Genomic DNA, 20,324 nt, shown 5'->3' with positions numbered 1-20,324 from the left:
GCCGGAGCCACGCGCAGGGCGGGCAGAGCTCCCGCCTTCTTTCCCTTCCCGCAACCAATCCACGCGAAGGGGAGGAGCGGCTTCCCGCGGGAGGGGCAGGGCGCGGCGCCCTTCCTCTCTCGCCATTGGCCAGAGTTACTATGGGAGGCGGGTCCCCTGATGAGTGGCAGGCAGCGGCGCGCGGCGCGTTGGTTGAGCGTTGAGGGCAGGTAAGAGCGGGCGGGGCCAGCTCGCGCGGCCGGTGCGGGCACGGGCCGCCCCTCCCCTTCCACCGGTGGTTCCGCGGCCGTTGGGCGCTCGCGCCGTGCTGGGAGCCATGTCGGAGTGGGTGTCCTACTACCGGAGCGAGGAGCCGGAGGAGGAGGAGGAGGACGAACAGCAGGAGGAGGGGACTGAGGCGGTCGGTAAGGGCCCACCCCCCCCTCACGGAGGGCAGCCGGGGGCCCGCTGCTCTCGGGGGTCAGCGGGCGGAGGGGGCCGCTGCTGAAACTGTTTCCCTCCCATTCCGTAGCGAACTACAGGTTCTCAGGTCGGGACAGCCTCATTTTCTTAGTCGATGCCTCCAAGGCCATGTTTGAGTCGGACGGGGACGGAGTGACTCCCTTCGACATGACCATCCAGGTAAGGTTGCTCAGGGAGCCCCGGGGCGCTTCACAAACCCCCCCAGGGATCGCCTTCGGCACCGCTACGGGTACGGCTACCGGCTTGTCGCTCGGCCTCATCTGTTGGCGTAAAGTCACTGTGGAACTCCAGCAACTCAGATCGCTGAATGGCTGTGGGTTTGGAAAGATCTATTGCCTGATGGGCCGTGTCCGGAGTTCGGCGTGGGAAATGTTTTACAGAATGAACGGTCAATCCGTGTTCAGAGTGGTGTATTTAAGAGATGTTTATTTCATTGATCTTGCTCATAGAAGGGGAATGGTAATGAAAAATACATAAGGCTGTGTACTGAAAAAAAGCTTTTCGAAAAACGAGATCCCAAATTCTTTCTGCCATTGAAATGTACCTTAAAGCATTTGTTACGGTTCCTCTGTTTGCTAGAGTCTACTTGTATAAACTGCTAATTGCCAAAGACAAAACTTTTGCCTCATTAATGCAACTGATGTTCTTCATATTATGACCTGTGTGCGTTTTTTTCAGTGCATCCGGAATGTGTATACCAGCAAAATCATTAGTAGTGACAGGGACCTCTTAAGTGTCGTGTTCTATGGTACAGAAAAGAACAAGAACTCAGCAGATTTCAAGCACGTCTATGTTCTTCAGGAGCTGGACAATCCAGGTAAAGGCAGTAAAGTGATATGAAGGTTATGTAGAAAGATGGAGTAAGGAAATCTGTGTAGTAGCATTGTTGGTAACTGGTCTCTCTGGAAACAGAGCTATAATATAACAAAAAAATGCCTGTTACTGAGATATGTTGGGGGGTGGGGATAGATTTAGAAATTTATTGAAAGCTTAGAAACTTAGTGGGAGCTTAAGTTTTTCTGTTATACTTGGTGCAGATCCCTTTCCTATGCCTTTTCTTCTATTTTAACGTGGTGGTTTACTTGCTGTCTGCTAAACCTAAGAGGATCTCAATAGAACTCTTGAAAGCCCATCATGTGTCTGCCAAACTTCAGAAAAGTGCATGTACATGCTAAGGCACCATGGATTCCAGCTGATGGAGAGTATCACAGAATGGCTGAGGTTGGATGGGATTTCTGGAGGTCATCTTGCCCAACCCTCTTGCTCAAGCAGGGTCAGCTAGAACAGGTTGTCCAATATGTTAACCTGTTTGGGATGCTCTGTCTCTTATTTCATAATAAGTTTTGCAATTCTTGAATTTAGCTCTTCCATTTTCTTAGAATTTCTTAGAATTCCCTAGCATCTTCTTGATAATGAGTGCCAGTTGCTGAATTGGAAAAGGTAGTAGGAGGAGTGCCAAGAATGCATGCTAGTGGTGACAAATTTTCTGACAAGCGGTAAGTCTTGTAGGGGGATTTTGTCTACTAGCTTTTAATAGCAGGCTTTATCTCTGAGGAGGTTTGATTTCATTTTCTTAACCAGGAGGTGCAGGTTTAATAACACATGGGGTTCTCCTGAAAGAACTGTGCCTTGTCCTAGTTTCAGAATTAATTACAATGGGGACCTGACAAGACTGCCCTAGGTTCCTCTCCCTTTCCTGGCAGCAAGCGCCCTGGGCTTCTCACTCATCCTTTTTCCTCCTCCTTCCCTGCTTGTCCTTTTCCCTGTGTTAGAGGCAGTAGCTTCGCCATGCTGATAAAGACAGTGCAGGTGAAAGGTGGGTGTTGTTAAAAAGGAATAGAATTGTGTATTTTCTGCCCCTGGAGAGCAGCATGTTCTGGAGAGGGAAGAAATACTATAGTTAGTTATTATGTAGTACATAATTATGAACACTTATGCTATTAATTAAATGGCAGCTGAGGAGATAAAAGTAAAATAGCAAACGGGGGGGGGGAAGACATGTTCCAATGAGATTTCAAAAGTGCTATAGAATTTGAGTGAAGGACAAAGGAAGAAGCTCTGCAGAATGCAGTAGCTGAAAAATGAAAGCTTGTCTCCCTTTGTAGAGTTATGGGAGAAGACAGAGAATCTGCTATTAGACAAGTGGGAAAAGGAGCCGTAGTTGGGCTGGAGTAATCTGCAGAGCTTTAAAAAGGTCGTCAATACCTGCCCTGAATGTTGCTGTGCTCCATGTGATGATCTGTGGGCTGAATCTGACCTCTAGGTTGATGCTATCTGGCATGTGGGGCAAGGGAGCAGGAGGAATTCTCCACCTTCCCAGTGTGCCGTGGAGATGCAGGATGTATTTCAGCCTCCTCTCCTTTCTCTGGTGGCACAGCAATCTGCTGTGCCTCTGCAGAGGGTGCAATTGCTGCCTTTCCTGCTGAGAACTTGTTCTTTCAGTGTAGAGGGTTGGCAATACTTTGATCCCTGCCTGTATCCCTCCTCCAGCAGAAAGGTGCCAGGGCACTTTGTGTCCTCTTGGCCCTAGTAGGTGCTTTCAAGTGGTAACCAGCTTGCAGTATTGCAAATGTTAGGCTATCCAGAACAATTTTCTCAGCCAGGTGTTAGAAGGGCACTGCCACAGAGGTGCTAGGGGACATTACTCAGACGTTAGCTGCAAGGGACTCTCGGTGCATGTTTAGAAGAGTTTGCGGTACTTCTTTCAATATTTTTAATGTACGTGAATGCTGTTATTGCCCCTAGGTGCAAAGCGTGTTCTAGAGCTGAACAACTACAGCGGAGATGAAGGACGAGTACTTTTCCGTGAGACCTTTGGCCACAATGCTGACTATTCACTGGGTGAAGCACTCTGGGCCTGCTCTAATCTCTTCAGTGATGTCCGAGTCAGACTGAGCCACAAAAGGATCATGCTCTTCACCAACGAGGATGACCCTCATGCCAATGACAGTGCTAAAGCCAAGCTGGCCAGGACCAGAGCTGGTGATCTGAGAGACACAGGTCATTATTTTCCCCTTTAATTTCAGGCAGAATAAAAGTGATGTATCCTTGCAGCAGATGTTAACTGCATTGCAAATTTGTGATGGAAAAAGAATGTAAAATCATCAGAACTGGGGAATCTTTCTGAAGCTTTCTAAATTAGAAATTTGGTATCTCATCTAAATTAGAAAATCTGTTATCCAATCTGGTATCCAACAAGTAACACTTATTTTCTAGGATGAATTTTTCTACTCTGATAGCATAAATCAGGACTTGAGAGGGCTGTTGAAAAACTCTACTTTATTCCATTGTTCCACCATTTTCCAGGAAGGGAATAACAACACTAAGTTAACACAGAAGGAAAATTTATGGCTCCATTTTGAATTAGCTGAAGAACAGCAACCTGAGCTCAGAGACTAGAGAGCAAATGCTTCATGAGTTCAACTATGTAGCTGAGATGATAACCAATGTTTTTGGAGTTCAGCAGATGTGCTGGATCTAGAAGATGTGAGGCTTCCTTAATCCGTTAGCCCTTATAACTGGGAAGGGAAATTTCTGAACTCATTATTTCTCACCATGCCTGAGGTAACATTATGTTTTATAGGAGCTTGTCAGAGCTGTTTCATCCACAATGTTGTCCAGATTCTTAATTAGGGAGGAAACATTTTCTATGCTATGTTGTTTTGACTGAAGTTGAAGAATGTCTTTGGCCTCTTTCCCTAGAAACTTTCACATCTGGTGCAGATGACAATTTGGAGCTTATTCTTGCTTAAATTCTTTGCTTAGTTAGAGAAATCTGAGAGTTCTGAGAAACATGCCAATGTAAGAAGAAAGCAGTGTCTGTGGTCTTCCTCCTATCTCTTACTTTGTTTCTAGGTATCATCCTGGACTTGATGCACTTAAAGAAGCCTGGAGGGTTCGATATCTCATTGTTCTACAGGGATATCGTAAACATAGCAGAGGATGAGGACCTTGGGATCCAACCTGAGGAGTCAGAGAAACTGGAACATCTCATGAAGAAAGTACGAGCAAAGGAGACCAAGAAACGGACTTTAGTCAGGTTTGTGCCTAGTTACAGTTTCATTCAATGGAGGCACTTGATGTTATTTTTAGATTACATCTCACCTCCCTCTTCTGGAATGATTGGTCTATAAAGGCATCAGTGCTTACATTCCTCAATCTTAATTCCTTAGTCCAAGATTGGTGTTTCTTCCATAGCTTCCAAGGATATTTGTCCTTGGTGGATGAGAAGAGTGGAGAGTGAAGCTAGGCCTCCTTTTTTCCTCTGTGTGACATCTCTTGTATTGAGCTTGGCCAGAAACGATAATTTTTCAAAAAATGACATCATTGCTAAGTAAAATCCTTACCAAAAAATCTGCAACATGTAAAATGGCTAGTTTATAGTGAAATCTGATTGAAATCAGGCTTTTCTTACTAGTGTTAACTTAGAAAAATTTCATCTCAATGTAACTGGTATGTATTTTGGCCTATTATTATATAGCTATGTGTGGCCAGTCTGTCTAGACACTTGGCGTGGATTCACACAGCCTTGATATTTCTGATCTCCTACTGAAAGATTAGAGATACTTACAGAGAGATTAAAGGGATCTTGACAAAGCAGATAGAAAGTATTTTTGGAACCATGTACTCCATAACAGTTGGTTTTTATAATGAGTGAGTTCATAGCAGAATGATGTGGAAGCATAGTAAGGGAATGAACTTCACAGCCTGGTGTTTTTTTAATATATATTAAAAAAAAAAATCCCAAGCTGAGCTGTTGTCACTGGCATTCTTGCTCCTGCTCACAGCTTTATTTTCCTCTTCTGGGAATGTTCCTCAAGTTTTCTACTAACTGAGGAGGAAGAATCCCATACCAGTGATACCTTTTAGAGGAGAGGAAGTAACATTCACAGTAATTCACTGTTCTGCTCTCAGAACTTGAAGATTACCTCCAATTTTAAACCTTTACTTCTGAATTTTTCTCTAACTTCTGATTTTTTTTTTCTTAAATCGTAGTATTGTTTGTCTTGATGGGGTTCTTTTGGGGAATTTTGCCTTCTGCATGCACAGCTGTGTGAATTCAGAGGTCACATTGTATTAAGCACAAGTGGGGTGCCCAAATGTGAATTTGTCCTGTGCTCTGCTTGAGCATAGCTGCCCTTCAGAGTGAAAAAAGGTGAAAGAAATATGGTAAATTATTTGTGTTTAAATCATTTTTATGAACAGAAGTGACAGCATTTCAAGCATGTTTTTATACAAGTGAGATTATGACTCAAGTAACAGTATGTTTCCAGAGATACATGTGATTTTGGGGGAGAAGGATAGGAGGAGGTCAGAGAAAATAAGTTATTTGAGGAGATGACTTCCTTTTGCAAAAGCGATCTTTTGGAAGTCTCAAGTCTGTATCTGTTTTTTTACACAGGATAAATCTGTATCTGAACAAAGATCTGTCACTTTCTGTTGGTGTTTACAACCTTGTTCAAAAAGCTTATAAGCCATATCCCGTGAAGCTTTATCGGGAAACTAATGAACCGGTTAAAACAAAAACAAGGATGTTTAATGGAAAAACAGGCAGCTTGCTCCTGCCTAGTGACACAAAAAGGGCTCAGGTAACGTATTGATTATGTACCTGCTTTTTCCTGTCTCTGTGATGTGGGGGGAAAATACTGATTCTCTTGCTGCTTTTGTTTGTATTTCACTTTCAATATCAGATGCAGAAATATTTACATCTGTGTGCCCCTAGGGTTTGCCTGGTCACTTTGTAAGCCATGCAGAGTGAGAGTGGGTTGTTTCTCTGGCATGACTGTCAAGGGAAAGCATAGCCACTGGTGGAAGTGCACTCAGAAATACAGGTCATTTCCTTCTGTGAGGCACAACCAGGTTGTCAGAGCCTGACCTTATGTGGCCTTGTGCTATCACTGCTGGTGTTATCTTTTGATTCATTAGGAACAGATTTTGTCCGTTTTATTGAACATACAAGTGTGAATCATGGGAGGGGGTGTCAGAGCTCTTTTCCAAACAACAAAAAAGGCATATTACCTTTGTTTTTTGTTATTTTGTTCTTTGCTTTGCTTTCCTGCTTGATAGTTTGGCTGATGCAGATTGAATGTCACATTCTGTTCAGGCACAGCCTTATTTCAAAGCAGGATATGCAGTTGCTAGGTATATTGTCACAAGCGCACTTTGTGTGTCCTTCCATGCTAAAGGCTCTTAAAGTTGTTGTCTTAAGATTAAATATTAAGTTTATTTATACTGGACATTAGTTTATTGAAGTAAAGTACAGGAGATGAACAGAAAGCTGAGCATTAAGCCCTGATGTCTAACTTCAGCAGCTGGACTACAATATGTTTTTGTTTTTGTGATGTATGTGATGGTTTTTTTGTTTTGTGACGTTTGTTTTCATATTGTGATGCTTCAAAAGCATTGTTTCTTGGTTACTGTTTCTGCCAGGAGTAGGTAGCTGATGTGCATCTGCTAAAGGAAGTTTAGAATCAGACAGGACCTCTGAAAACATCTGGTCCAACCCAGCCCAGAGCAAGATTCACAAAACCAGATCAGGTCGCTCAGGGTTTGTTTAGGACAGCTCTGACGAACGCCAGGGATGAGATGTGACAGCCTCTCTGTGCCAGGGCTTAACCATTGTCTTAGGAAAGTGTATTTTGCTAATGTCCAGGTGGAATTTCCCTTGGGATAATGGTCACAGACTGTGACTTGCCATTTCAGTGTGCACTAATGATAAGAGTTTGCTCTGTCTTGTCTATAACCCTCTTTTCAGTAGTGGAAGACAGCAATTGCATCCTCTTCCTGCTCTCCCCCCACCGCCCCACAATTTTTTTTATGCTGGCAGCACTGCTATCTGCTCTTTCCTGGTTTAGACATATGGAAACCGCCAGATTGTACTGGAGAAAGAGGAAACAGAAGAATTAAAACGGTTTGATTCTCCGGGCTTGTTTCTGATTGGCTTCAAACCACTTTCAATGCTAAAACGGCACCACCATATCAAGCCCTCCCAGTTCATCTATCCTGAGGAGTCCCTAGTAAGTGGTAAGTAAAGATGGCAAGAGAAGATTCACTACCTTGCATTAGGGTAACCAGCTGATTCACAGTGTGTTTGAGTGGGGATCATTGAGTGTAAAACCTTTGTCTAACTTAAAAACTTGCTAATGTTAAAAAGTATAGAATTAACTGTTACTACCTCTCTCAGCTGCAGTTAATTCTTGTTTTCTTCAATAGCAGAAGAGCCAATTGGGCTTCATGTTTCATCTATCATGCCAAGCAGCTAATCAAACTATGCAGATATAGTCCCAAAATATTTGGTTTTGTCATTCATGAAAGTGAAGGATCCTAGTACCTGACAAGAAGGCAAACGTGGTTAAAAAACAAAACAAAAACAAAAAACCCCAAACCAGTGAAGATAATTGCTGTTTTTAAGTCCGTATCAGCTAGGAGTGGAAACACAATACTCAGGAGGTACAGTTGAATTAACAGCACTTTATGGGCTTGTAAAGAGAGAAGGAGAGGATGCTTAGGACTGCTTTTTCTCCCCTTTTTATGTGTATATGTAAGTCTACTTATCTAGAAATCTAGTATTAATCCATCCCAAGCTGCAATAGTAAGGAAAAAAACTCCAGCTCCTCAATCTACCAGTGGATAAAGAGGGCTGAGTTATGACCAGATGCTTTTCAGTGTCTGACTAAAGAAGAACCTTTACACTAGCTTCTCCAGCTTTGCCGTTTCCTGAATCAAACACCTTACTTATATGTCAGTCTTTTCCTGACCACCATGTCTGAAAAAATACAAAGCAAACATGTTCCTCAAGAGAGGAATATTGCAATCTGAATTCTTAGTGTGTTACTTCTGCAAAAGGTCCTATGATGTGCTGCTACTATGATGTCCCACCAGACCAGAAAGAGGCTTTGTAGATAGCTGTTTCCAATTTTCAACCGTATTTCATTGCTTATATGCTAGCGATTTCATTTCTTTCACCAGACCCCTCACTGGCTGGTCAGGAGAGACACTAACATTGTCATTTTCAAGGGCTCTCCCTTCCAAAAGTTGCTTTTTAGCTCTGGAATATTGCAAGCATCTCAAAGAAGTCACAGGTATTGAAACTGTAATATCTAGGGTTACATTCCTGAACAAAGGATCAAAGCTGTCAATCTGACCACTACAGTCTTTACTTTGCAGGGAGTACAACGCTGTTTAACGCCTTATTGATGAAATGCTTGGAGAAGGAGGTGATGGCATTGTGCAGATACACCGCCCGCCGGAACACTCCCCCTCGCTTCGTGGCCCTGGTTCCCCAGGAGGAAGAGGTGGATGAGCAGAAAGTGCAGACAGCCCCTCCAGGTATGGGAAGAGATGCTGCCTTTCCCTGCACGATTGGATGCAGTCACCATAATAGCCTCCTGTATAGCGTAAAAATATTCTTGGTGCTGCTCCCCTTAAAACTGGGGAGAGTGCTTTCCAGCATCCCTTTTCTTCAGTTTTGTCATTGTAAGCATCTGATGTTGAATCTGTTTCTAAAACTCCAGTTGCATCAGTGCTTGCTCAGGTATAACATGGCTACAGTATTTTCCCGCCTCCTATCCTTGTTTTAGCAGATTCAAGTAACTGACCTAAAAATTAAAAGCCCTTTTTTCTGTTTGCTGACTAGACGGAATGTCTTTCCCTGAATTTTATTGTATCCTTGGATACATTTTAAAGCCTTAATTAAATAATCTCACATACTGAGCCTCGCACCATAGCAGCTGAGTGGGGAATGATCAGGGAGCAAAGGCAGACTCTTGCTCTTTTCCATTTTCTCACCCCTTTAACGGGAAAATCCTCTTCTAGGAAGGCTGGAAAGCAGGGGAATAACGCTGCCTTGTGTACAATGTAAAGCATTTCAGAAATAAAATGTGGGCATTAACTTAATTTTCAAACAAGCCTTTTCAAACAAGCTCATATCAAGTGAGAGATGGGGAAGGTGCACAAGTTGATCTCGTTTATAAAAAGCAGGCAACAAGTTTCCAGCTCTTAGCTATGCATTTAGTTTGAATCACTTTCAAAAAGCCATTAGTGATGTTGGTTATATACACTGAGACTGGGATTGAGTGTAATGCTGTAGGTACTAGGAAGTATTATGGATTGCTGCTGTTTACAGCAAAATAGTAGCTAGTTTGGGGAGTCATCAGACCTAGCTAATAAGCATCTTGGTCTTTCCCATAAATTATGGTTTTGAGACTATGGTTCTGCATAACTGTTCTCTGCTCTCTCTCTTCTGTGTAGGTTTCCACATCATTTTCCTACCATATGCAGATGACAAACGGAATGTTGATTTTACAGAAAAGGTGCCAGCCAGTCGAGAGCAGGTAGACAAAATGAAGGAAATAATTCAAAAACTCCGATTCAAATACAGGTACATGGAGATAAATAGTGTGCATGTGAGGGGGTGGCACGGGGAAGAAAACACAACACTATTGCTTGCTCTGTTGCATATGTTGTTCAGCTGTGGTGTCCACAAGGTGAGATTTTGATGCATTTTAATGCAAAATGCTTCCCTTTGCAGTAGCTTTGTCCAAACTTTATTCTTAATTATTCTGAATACCCAGGCACCACATGGAGTATGTAGCACATTCTGGAGTTCTTTATAGAATTGCTCTTGTTCTCTGGGCTGTTGTCATTTGTTGCAGAGGTATCACATTTTATTGTGGTTCTGCCAATCTGTTGCAGATCAGACCTGGATCGTTTAAATTAGAGCACTTTAGAGAGAATAGTTAGGCCTTTTTCATTATAGATAAGATAAATTTTGTGAAGTGCTTTTACAGGGAGATTTTTTTCTACGTTTGTGGAAAGTAGCATAACTGGTATTAAAGTAGAATGCCACTGTCTCCATTTGTCTTGCACAGCTTTCTAAGTCTTGCACAGCTTTCTGAGTCTCAGACAGCTTTCTGATGTGATTGACGCATGATGGGATAGTGATTCAGCAGGTAAACTGAAAAGAGGAAAAGCAGTTCTTCGGATGAGAAGGATTGTTATGTGGGAAAGAGGGAAGTTTTACTTTGAAATAGATTGGTGGCAGATCTTATGTGTCTTGTCTGTCTTCTTGGCAGCATGCATTGACATTTTTGGGGATTCTTGATAGGATTGACAGCTTTGAGAACCCAGTTTTGCAGCAGCACTTCAGGAATCTGGAGGCTTTGGCGCTGGATATGATGGAACCAGAACAAGCTGAGGATCTTACAAGTAAGAATTATCGGTTGGTGCGAAGGGAGGTGGGATAGAGGGCTCTTGACTTTGTTCTAAGTCAGAGATGTGCTACTACAAAACCAAATGTCTCTTAAAAAATATTTTAGTTGTGTGCAGTTCTAAGATGTAGAATTTTGGATGTGTCCATTCTGAAATATTGAAACCTTACTTTCTAATGCTGTCACTTTTAATATAAAGGAAAAATTGATCGCTTTACCTGCCAAAATTAAAATTGAATCACGTTTTTTCTATGGTGACAAATGTTTTCTCTGAAGTTCCTCTCTTCAAGAGCCTAATTAATAATTCATTCTGATAAATGGGCAGAATTACTTAGAGAATTATTCTGTTAGGAGGCAGTGATGCCGTCTTGTGAGAGTTTCTATAGAAGAATATCTTGTCAAAGGATAGAAACCTACTCCTGAAGGGGAAGTTCCTTTTTTAAAATTATGTTGTACTCCAGGAATAGTGTTAGAGTAACTATTTGTCTCTTCTGAAGTGATACCTCACAAATAGTCTAGGTCCCTGTGCTAGATATCATACAAACACATGACAGAAACCAGGCACTGTTCTGCCTTAAACTACTCTCAACCTTAGATAGGAACCTGTTGTATTTTAAATGTCTGAGGTTAGACCTGGGTAACAGTGCAACCAGGTAGGAGATCTTCTATATCACTTCCACCATGTCAGTTTTGTTCTGCGTATATATTTCCTGTTCGGGGATATGTGCAAGTCCATTACATATGTATAATACAAATTCTGGATATTACCAAGAGCTGTAAATTTCTCATTTGTGAATATCATAACATAGGTCTTTGCATTTCGCATGCTTGCAAGACACTTGCATGCTAGTTATCACAGAAGCACAATTGTATCTGGTGATGGCCTTGTTTAGACTTTCCTGTGGTCACTTTGTTTTTGAGAGGGCAAATCTTTCTCTTTTGCCAGTGCCAAAGACTGAAGAGATGAACCGCAGGCTGGGCAACCTGGTGGAGGAGTTTAAGCAGCTGGTTTATCCCCCTGACTACAATCCTGATGGGAAGGCTTTAAAGCGAAAACAAGGTGAGTAATGACAGTGCAGACATGCAACATGGTGTCTGTGTTTAGAGGCTTCTGCAATTTCAGTTTGTCTCATAGTTTAAAGAAGCTGCTTGTGCAATAACTCTTTACTCATCTCCACAACGAAGTGGACTTATATCTGGCAGTGATTCTTAGAGAGTAGAGGATATTGTGGTATCCAGCTAGAGAACTGCTGGAATGAGAAACTGCATAGTGAAAAAACAGAGAAGTATAGGAAGCAATGTGGGTAAATTACTGCAAAATATATATTTATTATTATTTTTATCATTATCATTTTTAACAACTTTGGTTTTTTTACAACAGAGTAGTAAAATCATTCATGCTTTAGTTTGTGTTCTTGGTGAGGAAGCAGACTTTTATGTATGGGCTGTTTAGCAAGTCCAAGATAGGCATCTTTGGGGCTAAATGTCTAAGTAATGCTGAAGTACATGTGTAGTTTGGCAGTTTATGAAATCCTGCATAAAGTGGGGGTGTCAATTAGCTGAACTCCCTGTGGAATAGTTGCATTGTCCTGTCTAGATGAGAATCCCTTAGAAGTTTCATTTGGGGGTGATCTTTCCGTCAGAACACAAAGTTTCATACTTGAGTTTGAGATCACTCTTATCAATGAAATATAGTAATATGACTTATGTAGTGAGTGACACCCACTTCATAAAACAAAATATGGAAACTAGGTCTGTGAGTGTGTAGGTAGCTGTTAAAGTACCATGTGCTAACGGCCATTAACTGTGGTATGTATAAGAAACATTGATGTCATTCTATTAAGAAACATTTTTAAATCTTGGTGATATAAAATTTATCTTTCTAGCTTCCGATGGTCAAACCGAGAAGAGGCCCAAGGTAGAAATGTCAAAAGATGAGCTGCGGAGTCACGTGCAGAATGGCACTCTAGGCAAGCTCACTGTATCTGTTCTGAAGGACGCATGCAGGCTTTATGGGCTGAAGGGTGGGGGGAAGAAGCAGGAGCTCATGGACGCGCTAACTGAATACTTTAATGAGCACTAAGCAGGAGCAGAAGGCCCTGGTTGACTTCTGTCTGCTTAAAGTTTTGCTTGTCCTGTGTGGATGTTGTGTCTGTTTAATCTTGCTATGGAGGAGAAGGCGACTAAATGTTGCTGAATCTAGCAGTGGAGAAACTTTTTACTCTTAGCTGTGAAACATCTCTGCAAAGTTGGATTCTGTTCACAGTAGCCAAAGGCAGAATTAAATTCCCTGCTAAAACTCAGGTCACCCACTGCAAGTAAACACAGTTGTGCCTTCCTGGTTTCTTAATAAAAGTTATTTTGGACTTCTTACTTTGCAACACTGGCTATACCGTCTTTGCATCATAAAGACAGCAAAACTCACTTCAGTGTAAGAAAACAATGATCTGTGTTAATGGCACCACATGAATTCAAGCAGCAGGTCAAGTCTGTGTGCTAACAGAGGGTATAAATGTGGTGTATTACTCTCCTGCTCTCCAAAACAGCCCGTCAATGTCAGTACTTGTAATCAAATTGGGTTCTTTTCCATCATTGGCGCTATAAAGATTACCAGCAGATCATGAAGGAGAAAATCATTACTGGGAAGCAGTAGCCAATCCTTTGGGCAAAAAGTCAGCACTTCACAAAGCTGCACAGCCAGGTATTCCATTTTTACATGGTAATAGCAAAAGCTGGTTTAAAAAAGGAAAAAACTAAGTCATGTTCCGCGGAAGGCTGCAAACACCCCAGTTAAATTACTGAGATGGCATAGAGCTTTTCCACCTCTGTAGCGAGTATGACTCAGACTATTGTGCAGTCTTCTGTACTCAAATCTGTGCTTTAAAAATAAAAAAATAGTAAGTTGTGGAGAGTAGTCCTTGTTACTTCCAGTATTTTTATTTTTTTAATCGTACTTCTGGAGGCTGCATCTGGGGCTGTCTGTTTTGGTTTTTAAACTTCCATGCCTGGCACGCCCCACTTGCCTTGCAGTGCGAGATGATTAAACCCAATAGTCATTGCCCTTGCTCTAGGAAACAGTACTAATTGTTTAGCTAAACTGTAACTTTCTAGGAGATGCAAACACAGGATACATGAGGTATCCATTTTGGTCTGTGTGGTGTTTTTAGGGATTCCTGTGTTTGGCACACAAACTATTGGGCAACTTATCAAAGAATTAAGTTGTATATTAAGGTTGTGCCCGTGCTGTAGTGTGGCACACGGATTGGAGCCAGCTGTGACCGCTCTCTTGGCACTGTGACCACCCTCGCTGTGCCAGCACACTGCTCACTTCCACCTCCACAGCTCCTCTCAGAAGAGCAGCTAGCCCATGTTCAGCTCTGCAGTATTAAAGCTACATAGTCTATTTTACTTGTAATCAGCCTGCATTATAGTAGTTATTTTTAATAAAAATTTGTCTAAGCAATCAATTTATTTTGCCCTTTGGCAAAGAAGTTACTGTAAACGCTTGTCGTAGCAAGACTTGAATGCAATAAAATAGTGAGACTATCCTGTCCTTAATTCTGTGAGTTTTCATTCCCCAAATGCCCTTGTTAACTTCTCTCTTGGCTTGCTAACCCCCAGGCACAGTATGTTCCAGGCTTTGGATGATTATGGCATGTTTTGTCTAGCTTATTAGATTTTCCTCCTGGCTTGCTTTTTTTTTTTTAAGCAGGCTATTGCATTAAGGAAAAGTTCAACAGGGATGGTGATGGAAGGCTTCAGAGCAGAAAATTAAGACAGTTTTGCTTGCTCAAGAATCCTTTATTTCTGCTCCTTATGTGCTTTGTCTTACATCAGCTGTCTTGGCATGGTACAATAGGGCAAGTCCTTTGCAAAGCTGTGGTTCTAAACACAACTAGCTCAACAGTCAGCACCAGCAGAAGGGAAAGGCAGCATTTCTAAACTTCATACAAATGGAAGGACTCTAAAATCTTTGCATTAAGTTCACCTCAGCAAGGATATTAGCCATTTACAAAAATATACAGATGTGATTTGTCTTCAGTCTTCCGTAAGCTGATTTCATCTGCTTGGGATGTACTTAACTAAAGGTATGAAGTTAGTGCCTCTGTGGAAACATTACAGGAGAACTTATTTTCCCTTCTGCTGTTGTACCTATTGATCTTTCCATGCTAGCTTTGCTTTGGCATCCTGCAATAGAAGACAGGTTTGATAGGACCCATTCCAACACAGAGGTTTAGACTCTTCTGCTCAGAGCAGTAAGTGGATTTATTTTACAATATTAATTTAACTAAAGCTAGCTCCATAAAATGCTCCAGAATGCTGGTGGTGCTTCACGCTTTTCCAGAACTTGAGATAATCTAACATTCTCTTCTTGAGACACAAGTTGTTTTATCTGAAAAATTACTTGCTCTCTGTTGCCTTGGCCATGACTTAAAGGGTGATCTTTAGTCAGGTGACTTTAGTCAGGTGATGTACAGTATAGCAGCTTCCCTAAAAGCATGAGATATGTAGGCTACTTGTCACCCCCAGCAGGCTGCTCTCTACCATGTGTTTTGTACTTAAATACCCCAGGAAGCCCACTATCATTGATAACAGTCCACACAAAGAAAACTCAAGGAATATGAACTACTACACTGCAATAGCGTTTAGGCAATCTCTGAGCAGTTTAGCTTTACCAGCAGGAACACTTCAGTTAGTTGCAAATGCTTCCCTGAGGGAATGACAATTATATTTAGCTTTGTCAGCAATTTTTATTTTTCTTAAAAAGTCAGTATTTAAAAATAAGTGAGAGAAGATATTTCCCCTTGCACACTGCCATAAGATTTCTGCTCCCCATACACCTCTTACAGAAGTCTCTTGTCTGGTTTCAAGAAGAAAAAGGATTGTGCTATGAGTACTGATCTTGGCTCTGTCATGCTACAGAGTAGCTGCTGCCTGCCTTATACATGGTCTTACGCTGCTCCATCGCTTAAACCAACAAATCCAGCGGTCTGCATGCACACACTGTGCAGGGAACCAACACGCCTTATCCTCAGTAGACTAAACCATTCAGAAACACAAGAGTTACTCACACCTGTTAGAGGCTGAAGCTTAGCAGAAATACTGCAATGCAGAGTAAGCTACTGGGTGGGTTAAAAAAAGCCCTGAGCAGGCACACATGGAGATAAGGGGGGATTTTTTTTTTCTTTCTTTTAAACATCAAACAGGAAATACAGTTGTACAATCACTTTTCAAGAAGTAATACAATGAGAATGAATGTGTTGGAGTCGAATAATAGAAAAGAGGGGGAGGAGAGGCAGAAACACTAAAAATTAAGCCATTATTAAACAAAAATGTGGTGTTTTGAAATGAAACACTGATATAAAAACTATAATCTCAGCTGAAGCTAGACATTAATTCCCCCTGACTTCAACTTTCCTATTCCACACACACTTAAACACATAGGCATTTAGACCAACAGTCTTTCTATAGCTTGCTGGACAGACTGGATCTGAGGCTTTAGCTGTGATCCCTCCTTGATGGTGATGGAGCAGGCGATGACAGGCCGGGAAACACCACATGCCCGGCCCAGGGCTTGCTTGGAGCGCACAAACACGTAAGGTACATTCTTGTCCTCGCAGAGAAGAGGGAGGTGCAGGATGATCTCCAAGGGCTCTGCATCTGCCGCCATCACAATGAACTCCGCTATCCCTCGGTTCAGTGTTTTGGTGGCTGTAAAAGAAACTGAAGAGTAAGTCTAGGTCCTTCTGGAAAGCACATCTAATGAAAAACAACATTAGGAGATGTCGAAATTGGCACGAGCAAGAAAGAGATCTAGTGGTAGCACGAGGACAGGCCACAGGAAAGTGGCAGCTATAGGGCCAGGGAGGGGGTTCTTCACAGGGCTGCACCTGGGGGTTCTGTGCCCAGCGTTGCCCTCGAGCACAGCAGAGAGATTCACGAGGGAGAGAGGCCAGCCCCGGGCCGCTGACGGGTAGGGGGCTGGGGCGCATCGTGGATGAGGGGAGACCGAGGGAGCGGGGTTTGTTTAGCCTGGAGAAGAGAGGGCTGAGGTGGGAGTGGGGGGGATGCAGCTGCTTTCTTTTACTGCTTCAAGGGGACTGCAGAGAACATGGAGCCAGACTGTCCTCGTGAGTGCACAGGAAAAAGGACAAGTTGCAGACTGTGACTGTTGCCTTAGGGAGATTCTGGGGACGTGCTGGAATTTTGTATTTTTTTTTTCCTCCCTTATAAGAGGGGTTTAAGGCATGGGACATGGGTCCTGAGAGATTGTGGAGTGCCTATCCTTAGGGATTGGTTTTTTTAAAAGTTTGACTAGGGAAAGCCCCGAGCAACCTAATCCAACTGTGAAGGGAGCCACTCTCTGAGCAGGTTGCGCTAGAGACCTCCAGAGGTCCCCTCAAACGCAAATCTTTTTATGATTCTAAACTGGCTAGGCATCTGGTAATCCCAGTGCCACACCACTAAAGTATGCGTGATCACAGGACACGCACCAGAAACACAGTTTGGGTGTCTAGCAGAACTGTATATAAATGTTGAAAAGATTACAGCTTAGTTCTGTCCCCGACTATTGCTTAAGCAGGCTAGAAGGAGGAGGAAGGAGAGGGACACTTGCAATATCCAGATCTATGTAACAGTGGTCCACCGCTAGAGAGGAGAGACAATGTCTAGCCACAGCTCCTCACAAAATCCTTGCTATGATTTCTAGCAACACACAGGTCCCACCTTCATTGGCTCCCTTGCGTAGCTGCTTATAGTTGCAGGATTGCTGCACAAGATCCAACAGCGTTTTGGTGAGCTGTGCATCAGCCAGGGGGTAAGCTTTGGGATTCACTTCTGCCTCACTCTAGAGAAAGGAAAAAATAAAGAGTATTACAACAGGAGCAAAGGGGGCTTTGTTCTGAACAACACTACATAGGCATCGTATCCACCACATATACTGACTACTGGAGTCACCTCACCATTCTCAGTTGCTCTGCACATACACTAAAAATCCCACTGCATTTTATTTATAAAAAGGGATTCTTCTCATATTCAAAGTAGACAGTATCTCTACTTACAGACAGCCAGTTTAGATCCTACAAACTAACGGCAATGAACTTACAGGGCAGTCTTCACGCATTTGCTACCACGGATACAAAACAAAATGAAGTGTTTAAGTGCACGAGGAACAAGCTCCTGCCAGCAGCAAATTAACAAGCTCAGACATGAATTTTAAAGAAATCCTGAGAAGAGCATGTATCAGGTTTATTTCCGCAAGTTACAAGTAGCTTCTAAATGTTAACATCAACGGCGTAGTGGAATGGCAACGAAATCACAAGCGGCACGCTTGTGCCGGTAACGACCGGCACTGGCAGAACGGCAACTTCTTCAGCTCCCGCCGCTGCGGCCAAGGCAGGCGCTCCCAGCACCTAGCAGGGGTCACCCCACGCCGCGATGCTCTGCCGCCTGCCCTCACACCCAGCTACAGCCCTGCCTCGGCCGCTCTCCCGCCAGCCGAGCACATGTTCCCGCTCCCCGCGGGGGCACAGTGGGGCCGGGACACGGTGCCAGGCCGGGAGAGCGGGTCCTCCGTCACCAGGTGCCCCCAGGACCGCCAGCCCCCCGGGCATCCTCCCTCCGGGGCAGAGCGCCGAGCAGGACACCCGTAACCGGCCGCAGCCCCGCCCGCCCGCGGCGCCCGGCCTCCACGTGCTCCCCGCCCCGCAGCCGCCGGGGAGGCAGCGTCCCTCCGCCCCAGGGCCCCCCGGCGCGGTGTCCCCTGAGGATGAGAAAACCGGCGCCCAGCCCCACTCACCATGGCCGCGGCCTGGCCTGGGCAGCGCGGTGCGGAGCGGAGCGGCGCGGCCCGGTCGCTCCCCTCAGCCCGAGTGCGTTGAGGGGGAGGAGGCGGGAGCGCTCCTGCGCGCTGCGCGCCGCGTCGCCGCCGGAAGTCAGGCGTGCGCGAGCCCGGGGGCGGGGCCCGGGAGGCGGGACGGGGCCAGGGGCGCAGCCTCCGCCTCCGCGTGGTGCGGCACCGCCCAGCGGCGCCCGGCCCAGGCCGGGGCGGGGCGGGCGGTCCGGGCGCGGCCGAGCCCGGCTCTCCAGCGGCAGCGGCGGAGCCGTTTCTGCAGGGCACGGCGGGGATGCATACGGTGTTACAGGAGCGCGGACACTGCAGCGGTGCACGCTGTGACACACAGTATCACCGCAGGGGCACTGAGGAATCCCACCTGGTGGTTTATTTCTCCCCTGCCGAGCCAGGCGCAGCGCCTCAGGGCCGGTTACCGCTCCCCAGGGCGCTCAGGCTGCGCAGTAGCGCCTCACGGGAGCATCGTTCCGACACGACCAGGCTGTGCGGGTGGGGGTGACCTGTAAAAGGACCCTATAAGAGCATGCAGCCCTGCGGGAGAGGGGAGGGGGCGGCAGCGGCAGCCTGCGGAGGCCGCCCCGGAGCCGCGGGGAGGGCACGGACGGAGGGCAGGGGACCCGCCGGGACCCGCCGCCTCTCCCTGTCCGGCCCGCCACAGGCAGCGGCCCCGCGCATGCGCAGGGCGTGGCGCCGGGCGGCGGTTGGGCGATGGCGGCGGGGTGCACGCGGCCCTCGGGCGGGCACGGGCCGCGCTGGGCCCTGCCGCTCCGCCCGCCGCTCTGCCTCGCCTGCGCGGTGGAGACCCTGGGCGACGGCAGCGCCTCGGTGGGCAGCGCCTGCCCCGCCGCCGCCCCTTCCCGGACAGAGCTGTCCGCCGCCGCTGGCCGCGGAGCGTTGGCCCCTCACAACTGGCCCTGCGGCAGCCCTCAGCGGTCCCCGCCCCGCCGGCCTGGCTGCCCCCTCTCCTACGCTGGCTGTGGGGCTGGGGGCTGGCCAGGTGTATCACCTTGGCACTCGGGCCCTGGTGGCACTCTTCCCCCCAGGGCGGTGGGAGCAGCGGGGTGGCTCGGACCTAAGTGCTAACGGGTTGTTGTCTCTGATCCGTAGCTGGTGCGCAAGAAGCACGTCCTCTCCCGTCTCCAGGATGCCCTGGCCTGGCAGGCGCTGCCGGTCGTCCAGCTGCTGGCACCGGATGAGAGGGTCTGCATTCATTTGATAGGAACTCTCTTTGGTAAGAGCTCTGCTGTGGCCTAGTGCAGCAGCAGGGAGAAGGCAGTTACCTTTTTTTGTATACGCGTAAAGCTTCTCCACGTTCAGAAAAAAAAAAAGGCAAAAGAATATTGAGGTACCTAATTCCGTACTTCCACCATTCTATGTTAGGTGTGCTGTTACTCTCTGTGGAAAACTGCCTGTCATTTGATTTAGAATAGGTTAATTAATTTCCTTATTCCCCGAGGAGCAGGATTGGCATGTTCGTAAAGCTCTTGCAATTTTCCAAAGTATCTTGATGTATCTGTAAAGTCTTTCTGGAGAACAGGGAGTGCCTGGCGTATGACTCTTCCCTGAATGCCCTCCATTCTGGTCTCATGCCTCAGTGCTTTCTCATCTTGCTGAACTGTGGCATTATATGAAGATTCATACAGAGATGAAAGTGTGAGCTTAAAAAGGTGTTGCAGGATTTAATATCAAATGTGCAAAATACAAATCTACATGCTGTTTTTTTCACACCATCACTTTACATTTGTAGAAGTTCTTGTAGCCACAGGACTGTAATACCTGCTTCTTTCTGGTGGGTCAGCCTC

At 45.3% G+C, this 20,324-nt stretch overlaps 3 protein-coding genes across 10 annotated transcripts in view; 2 read left to right on the top strand and 1 right to left on the bottom strand.

The window, feature by feature from the left end:
* Window positions 1–183: 183 nt before the first annotated feature.
* XRCC6 (X-ray repair cross complementing 6) lies at window positions 184–13,043 on the top strand. Its single transcript, XM_075499492.1, has 12 exons — window positions 184–404; window positions 512–621; window positions 1,141–1,279; window positions 3,208–3,462; window positions 4,318–4,501; window positions 5,864–6,050; window positions 7,317–7,485; window positions 8,629–8,790; window positions 9,712–9,841; window positions 10,568–10,668; window positions 11,617–11,730; window positions 12,557–13,043. Exons 1-12 carry the CDS (start codon window positions 317–319, stop codon window positions 12,751–12,753), a joined length of 1,836 nt encoding a protein of 611 aa, XP_075355607.1. The 5' UTR covers window positions 184–316; the 3' UTR covers window positions 12,754–13,043.
* Window positions 13,044–14,436: 1,393 nt separating this feature from the next.
* On the bottom strand, window positions 14,437–18,764 carry SNU13 (small nuclear ribonucleoprotein 13). Its single transcript, XM_075499641.1, has 3 exons — window positions 18,469–18,764; window positions 17,397–17,517; window positions 14,437–16,382 (listed from the first exon to the last, which is right to left on the bottom strand). The coding sequence occupies exons 1-3, from the start codon at window positions 18,469–18,471 to the stop codon at window positions 16,120–16,122; spliced, it is 387 nt and encodes a 128-aa protein (XP_075355756.1). The 5' UTR covers window positions 18,472–18,764; the 3' UTR covers window positions 14,437–16,119.
* Window positions 18,765–19,158: 394 nt separating this feature from the next.
* The window catches only part of MEI1 (meiotic double-stranded break formation protein 1), a 39,288-nt gene continuing 38,122 nt past the window's right edge, over window positions 19,159–20,324 (top strand). For 6 of the 8 annotated variants that reach the window (XR_012775429.1, XM_075499415.1, XM_075499424.1 and 3 more), the window contains exon 1: window positions 19,618–19,753. Coding sequence is in view for 2 of the 8 variants with exons in the window: in XM_075499457.1 (XP_075355572.1) it covers window positions 19,231–19,347; window positions 19,630–19,753 (241 nt within the window). In the remaining 6 variants the exon portion in view is untranslated. Of the gene's footprint in view, window positions 19,348–19,617; window positions 19,754–20,324 lie in introns of those variants that run through there. The other 2 variants (XM_075499457.1, XM_075499467.1) reach the window with 1 other exon arrangement.

The sequence above is a fragment of the Mycteria americana genome, chromosome 1 (genome assembly GCF_035582795.1).
Source record: "Mycteria americana isolate JAX WOST 10 ecotype Jacksonville Zoo and Gardens chromosome 1, USCA_MyAme_1.0, whole genome shotgun sequence".
In the NCBI taxonomy this organism is placed as follows: domain Eukaryota; kingdom Metazoa; phylum Chordata; class Aves; order Ciconiiformes; family Ciconiidae; genus Mycteria; species Mycteria americana.
The sequence above is the reverse complement of the archived record's forward strand: the minus strand, read 5'-3'. Positions and strand labels throughout refer to the sequence as shown.

What these genes read in the sequence shown, in the direction of transcription:
- SNU13 (XM_075499641.1), bottom strand. An exon ending in ACGCAAGGGAGCCAATGAAG is followed by an intron (nt 16,383 to 17,396) that starts GTGGGACCTGTG and finishes TTTCTTTTACAG; the next exon opens with CCACCAAAACACTGAACCGA.
- XRCC6 (XM_075499492.1), top strand. Translation starts at nt 317, where the DNA reads ATGTCGGAGTGGGTGTCCTACTACCGGAGCGAGGAGCCGGAGGAGGAG. An exon ending in TGGTGATCTGAGAGACACAG is followed by an intron (nt 3,463 to 4,317) that starts GTCATTATTTTC and finishes CTTTGTTTCTAG; the next exon opens with GTATCATCCTGGACTTGATG. An exon ending in AGTGCAGACAGCCCCTCCAG is followed by an intron (nt 8,791 to 9,711) that starts GTATGGGAAGAG and finishes TCTTCTGTGTAG; the next exon opens with GTTTCCACATCATTTTCCTA.